The sequence below is a fragment of the Crotalus tigris genome, unplaced genomic scaffold (genome assembly GCF_016545835.1).
Source record: "Crotalus tigris isolate CLP2741 ecotype Arizona unplaced genomic scaffold, ASM1654583v1 scf7180000020932.32122, whole genome shotgun sequence".
Classification (NCBI taxonomy): domain Eukaryota; kingdom Metazoa; phylum Chordata; class Lepidosauria; order Squamata; family Viperidae; genus Crotalus; species Crotalus tigris.
The window spans coordinates 24,915-32,122 of record NW_024098264.1 but is presented as its reverse complement, the minus strand read 5'-3'; the positions used below and the strand labels follow the sequence as shown (position 1 = coordinate 32,122).

General features: G+C 48.9%; 1 protein-coding gene across 1 annotated transcript; it reads left to right on the top strand.

Annotated features, from left to right (window-relative positions):
- Positions 1-697: 697 nt before the first annotated feature.
- LOC120319706 (FAST kinase domain-containing protein 4-like) lies at positions 698-6,847 on the top strand (the record flags this gene model as incomplete). Its single annotated transcript, XM_039368816.1, has 5 exons — positions 698-1,070; positions 2,192-2,437; positions 4,387-4,486; positions 5,560-5,674; positions 6,662-6,847. Coding segments are annotated over 5 exons (936 nt in total), but the record flags the coding sequence as incomplete, so codon positions are not given.
- Positions 6,848-7,208: the final 361 nt, after the last annotated feature.

Here is a 7,208-nt window from a genome sequence, read left to right as displayed (position 1 = left end):
AGAATAGAATAGAAAACAGAAAGAATAGAATAGAATAGAACAATAGAATAGAATAGAATAGAATAGAATAGAATAGAATAGAATAGAATAGAATAGAATAGAATAGAATAGAATAGAATAGAAAATATGGAATGGAATAGAATAGAATAGAACAGAATAGAATAAGAAAGGAATAGAATAGAATATAGAATAGAATAGAATAGAAAATATGGAATAGAATAGGAATAGAATAGAATAGAAAATATGGAATGGAATAGAATAGAATAGAAATAGAATAATATAGAATAGAATAAGAAAGGAATAGAATAGAATAGAAAACATGGAATGGAATAGAATTAGAATAGAATAGAAAGAATAGAATAGAACAGAATAGAATAGAATAGAATAGAATAGAATAGAATAGAATAGAATAGAATAGAATAGAATAGAATAGGAAGGAGATAGAGAGGGAGGAAGAAAAGAAGGAAGGAAAATGAAGAAAGGAAAGGAAAGGAGGAAGGAAGGAAAGAAGGAAGGAAAGAAGGAAGGAAGGAGATGGGGAAGAAGGAAAAGGAAGAAAGGAAAGAAGAGGAAAAGAAAGGAAGGAGATGGGGAGGAAGGAAGAAAAAGGAAAGGAAAGAGGAAGGAAGAAAAGGGAGAGGAAGGAAGGAAGGAAAAGAAGGAGATAGGATGGAAAGCAGGGGAGGAAGGAAGGTAGCACGGGGGGAGTGAGGGAGAGAACGGAGGGAAAGAAGGAAGGAAGAGGGATAGCCCCCGAAAGGCAATTTGCAAGGGGAGTTCCGGAAAAGACGTCCGACCGGCGAGATCTCGGGTGCGAATTCACGGGAAATCGGAAGAGAGAGACGCACAAGCCGGGCCGGGATTAAAAACTCCCCCCCCCTCGATTCATTCTCCTCCTCCTGCCTTTCTCCATCCTCTCTTCCAGAGCCACCACATCCTGGACGGTCAACTAAGCAGCCTCAATCCGTCCTTGCTGGTCGACCTGGTCTGGTCGTTGTGCGTCTTGCAGCAAGCGGAAGCCGTCCACTTCCAGAGCGTTTTGGTGCCCAGGTTTTATTCCGGGTTCTTCGGTAGGAAGTGTGGAAGTCCAAGGTCGGGTCTGCGGGGGGGGGGGAAGAGGGGAGTTGGCTAGGTTGGAGTAAACTTACCAGGAGGGTTACTCTCCACCCACACGCGGCCTCAGCGTAGTACACAAACTGACTTGAGCAGGGGGTTGGCCTAGATGACCTCCGAGGTCCCGTCCACCTCCATGAGTCTACGATTCTGTAAGGGTCGCCCGCTTGAGCAGGGGGTTGGACTAGATGACCGCCGAGGTCCCTTCCAGTTCTGTCATTCTATGATTCTGTAAGGGTCGCCCGCTTCAGCAGGGGGTTGGACTAGATGACCTCTGAGTTCCAGTCCACCTCCGTGAGTCTATGATTCTGTAAGGGTCGCCCGCTTGAGCAGGGGGTTGGACTAGATGACCGCCGAGGTCCCTTCCAGTTCTGTCATTCTATGATTCTGTAAGGGTCGCCCGCTTCAGCAGGGGGTTGGACTAGATGACCTCTGAGTTCCCGTCCACCTCCATGAGTCTATGATTCTGTAAGGGTCGCCCGCTTGACCATGGGGTTGGACTAGATGACCTCGGAGGTCCCTTCCATCTCCATTCATCTATGATTCTGTAAAGGTCATCCGTTTGGGCATGGGGTTGGAGTAGATGACCTCGGAGGTCCCGTCCACCTCCATGAGTTTATGATTCTGTAAGGGTCGCCTGCTTGAGCATGGGGTTGGACTAGATGACCTCTGAGGTCCCTTCCATCTCAATTCATCTATGATTCTGTAAAGGTCATCCTTTTGGGCATGGGGTTGGACTAGATGACCTCAGAGGTGCCGTCCATCTCCATTCATCTATGATTCTGTAGGGGTCGCCCGCTCGAGCAGGGGGTTGGACTGGATGACCTCCGAGGTCCCGTCCATCTCCATTTGTCTAAAAGGACGGAAGGAAAGAAACAAAACGAGAGGGAAATCAAGCTAGAGAAGGAAGGCAGGAGAAAGACGATAGGCACAACAAAAATACCCACATCAAGAGGCCGCTGGGGCCCCCGGCGTGCTTCTCCTCTGAGCAAGGGGCCGCGGGGTCAGACTCGATGACCTCCCGTGCTCCCTCCCGGGACCCTATCCATTCTGTCCCAATCACACACACCCCCCGCAGGAAACTGGACGCCAGCACGGCAGAACGCCTGGCTGAAACTGATGCACATCAACACCACGGCCCAGCTGGAGTCTCCGGGTTACGCCGGCCCCTTCCTCCCGTCGGACAAGCTGAGCCTCCAGGACTTGGGGGTCACCCGGACCCCCACTTCCCTCCAGACCGACGTCAACGCCGTCCTCACCAAGCTGGCCGGCGAGGAGGCGAAGCTCCGCTTCAACGTGGACACGCCCTACGGCTGGAAGCTCGGTGAGACACACATACACACAGGGTTTGGGGGTGGGGGCAGAGGGGAGGACCCCCCCCACACACACAGAGTTGGGAGTGGGGTGTCCCTTAGCGCCCGACCAAGTAGAAGAGGTGGAGCTCCCCGGATGCTTCGAACTTACGACCCCAACTGTCATTAAGCGAGACGTCGGTTCGGTGAGTTTTGGACCCGTTTTACGACTATCCTTGCCCCGGAGGGGAAGATTTGAGTTGAGGTGAAGTTAAATTTAAGCTAAGTTTTAGGTTAAGTATACGATGAGTTTTAAGTTAAGGTTAAGTTTTAAGTTAAAGTTAAGGTCAGTTTTAAGTTAAGCTTAAGGTAAGTTTTAAGTTAAGGTTAAGGTCAGTTTTAAGTTGAGGTTAAGTTTTAAGTTAAGTATACAATGTTTTAAGAAGGTTAAGTTAAGTTAAGGTTAAGGTAAGTTTTAAATTGAGGTTAAGTTTAGTTTTAAATTGAGGTTAAGGTCAGTTTTAAGTTGAGGTTAAGGTCAGTTTTAAGTTAAGCTTAAGGTAAGTTTTAGGTTAAGGTCAGTTTTAAGTTGAAGTTAAAGTCAGTTTTAAGTTGAGGTTACGTTTTAAGTTAAGTATACAATGTTTTAAGAAGGTTAAATTAAGTTAAGCTTAAGGTAAGTTTTAAGTTGAGGTTAAGGTCAGTTTTAAGTTGAGGTTAAGGTCAGTTTTAAGTTGAGGTTAAGGTCAGTTTTAAGTTGAGGTTAAGGTCAGTTTTAAGTTGAGGTTAAGTTTAGTTTTAAGTTGAGGTTAAGTTTAGTTTTAAGTTGAAGTTAAGTTTAGTTTTAAGTTGAGGTCAAGTTTAGTTTTAAGTTGAGGTCAAGTTTAGTTTTAAGTTGAGGTCAAGTTTAGTTTTAAGTTGAAGTTAAGGTAAGTTTTAAGTTGAGGTCAAGGTAAGTTTTAAGTTGAGGTCAAGTTTAGTTTTAAGTTGAGGTTAAGTTTTAAGTTAAGTGTACAATAAGTTGTAAGTTGAAGTTAAGTTAAATTTAAATTACATTTTAAGTTAAGTATACAATAAATTATAAGTTGAGGTTAAGTTTTAAGTTAAGGTTAAGTTGAGGTTAAATTTTAAATTTTAAGTTGAGGTTAAGTTTTAGTTAGGCTTAGGGTTAGGGCCGTCATAACTATGAATGGACACTAAACAAACTACCATGAATCAAAAACTCCCTATAGCTGGCCCTCGCCCGAATTTTGAGCACGTGACTCTGATGATGGTCGTTAAGTGCGAGGACTTTCCGTAAATCTCTCTTTTTGCTGGGCCGTCGTAACTACAAACGGTCACTGAACAAACCGTCATAAGTCGAGGACTCCCTGTACATGGCCCTTAACTGAATTTTGAGCAAGTGACCATGACAACGGTCATAAGTCCGTAAATCCCTTTATTATTTTTCCCGGGCCGTCATAACGACAAACGGTCGCTAAACGAAACCGAGCTGGCCGAATTTGTCCACCTTCTCAAAGACGGGCCATATCTTCTCCGAGGGGCAGAGTGGAAGATGGGTTTGAGAGTCCACGAGAGGCATAGGGAGTCAGTCCTCGGCTTACCGCCGTTCGATTTAGTGACCAGTCCGGGCGAAAAAAGCCGTTTTTTTCCCCATTTAATGACCGTTTTCCCTCGTCTCGAAATTCAGACGCTTGGCCAAACGACTCGTCTTTACGACGGTCGCAGCGTCCCCGGCGTCGCGTCTTCCCCTTTTGCGACCGTCGGGTGGGGGGGGTGGGAAGCCCGATTCGCTTCCGAACTTTCACGCCTGCAGGGATTCGCTTAAACGACCGGGGTGGGTGGGGGTGGGTGCCAGGAAGATCATCCAAACGGGGCGAAAACGTCCTCGAAAGGAAGAGTCTCGCTTACCGGGGAAATTGCGGGGTGCTGTTGTGGTCGCAAAATGAGGAATCCCCGGCAGTTTGTTCTCTCTTTGCAGACGCCGAGATGGTGCTGGACTCCGAAAACAATCCGCTCCCGGTGGCCGAGCTTGAGGCTTCCTCGGTGGGCCAGCCGTCCGTGGAGGCGGGGGGGAGAAGGTGAGAGACTTCCTAGAGGTAGTAAAGGTCGGGGGGGGGAAAGGAGGTGATTCCTCCTGGGGACACACACCCCCCACCCCTCCCAGGAGTAGCCAGGTAGGAAAAAATATAAAATAAGTAGAATGTTTAGGGAGCATCCTAGATTCCACAAACCGTGTTGTGGACGTCTCGTGACCCAACTAGGGAATGTCATCAGTGCTGAGAGGGAGGAGGAGGAGGAGGAGGAGGACTGGGGGCGGGTCCTCAGAAGCACAGTCTGTCCCCCCCCCCCCCAGCCCAAAAACGATCCTTTCTCTCCGAATGAGTTCCAGACATGGTTAGCTCTGGTTGATTGTTCTTATTTTTCCTTCCTTCCTTCCTTCCTTCCTTCCTTCCTTCCTTCCTTCCTTCCTTCCTTTCTTCCTTTCTTTTTCTCATCCCTCCCTCCTTTCTCTTTCATTCCTTCTTCATGCTTCCATCCTGCCTTCTTTCTCCATCCTTTGTCCTTCTTTCCTTTCCTTCTTTCCTACCTTTCTTCCTCCCTCCTTCCCTTTCTCCTTCCTTCTTTCTCCTCCTTCCCTCCCTTCCTTGTCCTCCCTCTCTCTCTCCCCTTTGTTCTTCCATCCTTCCTTTTTTCCCTCCTTCCTTCTGTCCTTCATCCCTCCCTTCTGTCTCTCCTTCCTTCCTTCCCTTTTTCCTTCCTTTCTTTTTTACTTTCCTTCCTTCCTTCCTTGTCCTTCCTCCTTCCCTCCCTCCCTCCTTTCTCCTCCCTCCCTTTCTTCCTTTGCTCTTCCTTTCTTTTTCTCCTTCCTCCTTCCTTCCTTCTGTCCTTCATCCTCCCTTCTGTCCTTCCTTCTTTCCTTTCCTTTCTCCTTCTATGTATTTTCCATTCCTTCCTTCCTTCCTTGTCCTTCCTCCTTCCCTTCTCTCCTCTCCCTCCCTTTCTTCCTTTGTTCTTCCTTTCTTTTTCTCCTTTATCCCTTTTTCCTTCCTTCCTTCCGTCATCCCTTTTTGTCTCTCCTTCCTTCCTTCCTTCCTTCCTTCCTTCCTTCCTTCCTTCCTTCCTTCCTTCCTTCCTTCCTTCGCTGACACAGGCTTGCTTTTCTCCTCTGGGAGTTCCCCAATTTCAGCAGCCGGAGTAAAGATCTCCTGGGCCGCTTCGTGATGGCCCGACGGCACATCCAAACCGCTGGCTATGTGGTGGTCGAGGTGAGTCCAGGATAGATGACCTCCAGGGTCCCTTCCAACTCTGTGATTCTGTAAGGTTCTCCAGCTGGAGCAGGGGGCTGGACTAGATAACCTCCAGGGTCCCTTCCAATATGATTCTGTAAGGCTCTCCAGGTGGAGCAGGGGGTTGGACTAGATGGCCTCCAGGGTCCCTTCCAAGATGATTCTGTAAGGATCTCCTGCTTGAGCAGGGGGTTGGACTAGATGACCTCCAGGGTCCCTTCCCATATGATTCTGTAAGGCTCTCCTGCTTGAGCAGGGGGCTGGACTAGATGACCTCCAGGGTCCCTTCCAATATGATTCTGTAAGGCTCTCCTGCTCGAGCAGGGGGCTGGACTAGATGACCTCCAGGGTCCCTTCCAGTGCTCTCATTCCATGATTCTATACGGATCTCCTGCTGGATCAGGGGGCTGGTCTAAATGACCTCCAGGGTTCCCTTCCAATATGATTCTGTAAGGCTCTCCTGCTGGAGCAGGGGGCTGGACTAGATGACCTCCAGGGGTCCCTTCCAATATGATTCTGTAAGGCTCTCCTGCTCGAGCAGGGGGCTGGACTAGATGACCTCCAGGGTCCCTTCCAATATGATTCTGTAAGGCTCTCCAGGTGGAGCAGGGGGTTGGACTAGATGACCTCCAGGTTCCCTTCTAATATGATTCTGTAAGGCTCTCCTGCTCGAGCAGGGGGCTGGACTAGATGACCTCCAGGGGTCCCTTCCCATATTATTCTGTAAGGCTCTCCTGCTCGAGCAGGGGGCTGGACTAGATGACCTCCAGGGTCCCTTCCCATACGAGTTCTATAAGGCTCTCCTGCTCGAGCAGGGGGGCTGGACTAGATGACCTCCAGGGTCCCTTCCAGCTCTCTCATTCCGTGATTCTATACGGGTCTGTTGGAGCAGGGGGGCTGGACTAGATGACCTCCGAGGGTCCCTTCCCGCTCCGTCATCTCTCTCTCTCCCCCCCCCCCAAACAGGTCCCTTACCACGAGTGGTTCAACCTGAACACGGACTGGAAGAAAACCCAATACCTCAAAGACAAGATCCAGAAATCCGTAGCCAGAGATTTGGCGGAATAGGAACTCGGCTCGCCGGGACGTTTTTCTTCGAAAGGGACCCGATGGATTGGGATGCCGGGAGGGGCGGGGGGGGGGGAACTTTCCTACCGGGTGTAGAGAGCGAGTAACCGAACGTGAAACTCTGGCGGAATATAAAATGGTTTATTTTATTTTTTTTGCAGACTGGGCTGGCTTCTTTTTTTCCTGGCCCGATTTTAGGGGTTGTTTATTTTTTTTCCCCCCGGGGGGGGGGCAAAGGAGGAGTAGGGAACGAGTAAAGGCGAAGTAGCGGCCTTTTCCAGCCTCCTCCACACCCCCACACCCCCGATTGGTCAAGGCGGTCCTCGGCTTAACGACCGCACGGCGGAACCCGGATTTACGCCGTCTCACTTCACGACGTACATCCGTCATCCCTAAAATGAAGGGGATTTTGTCCCCCTTTATTTAATGTGTGTCTCTCTCCCCC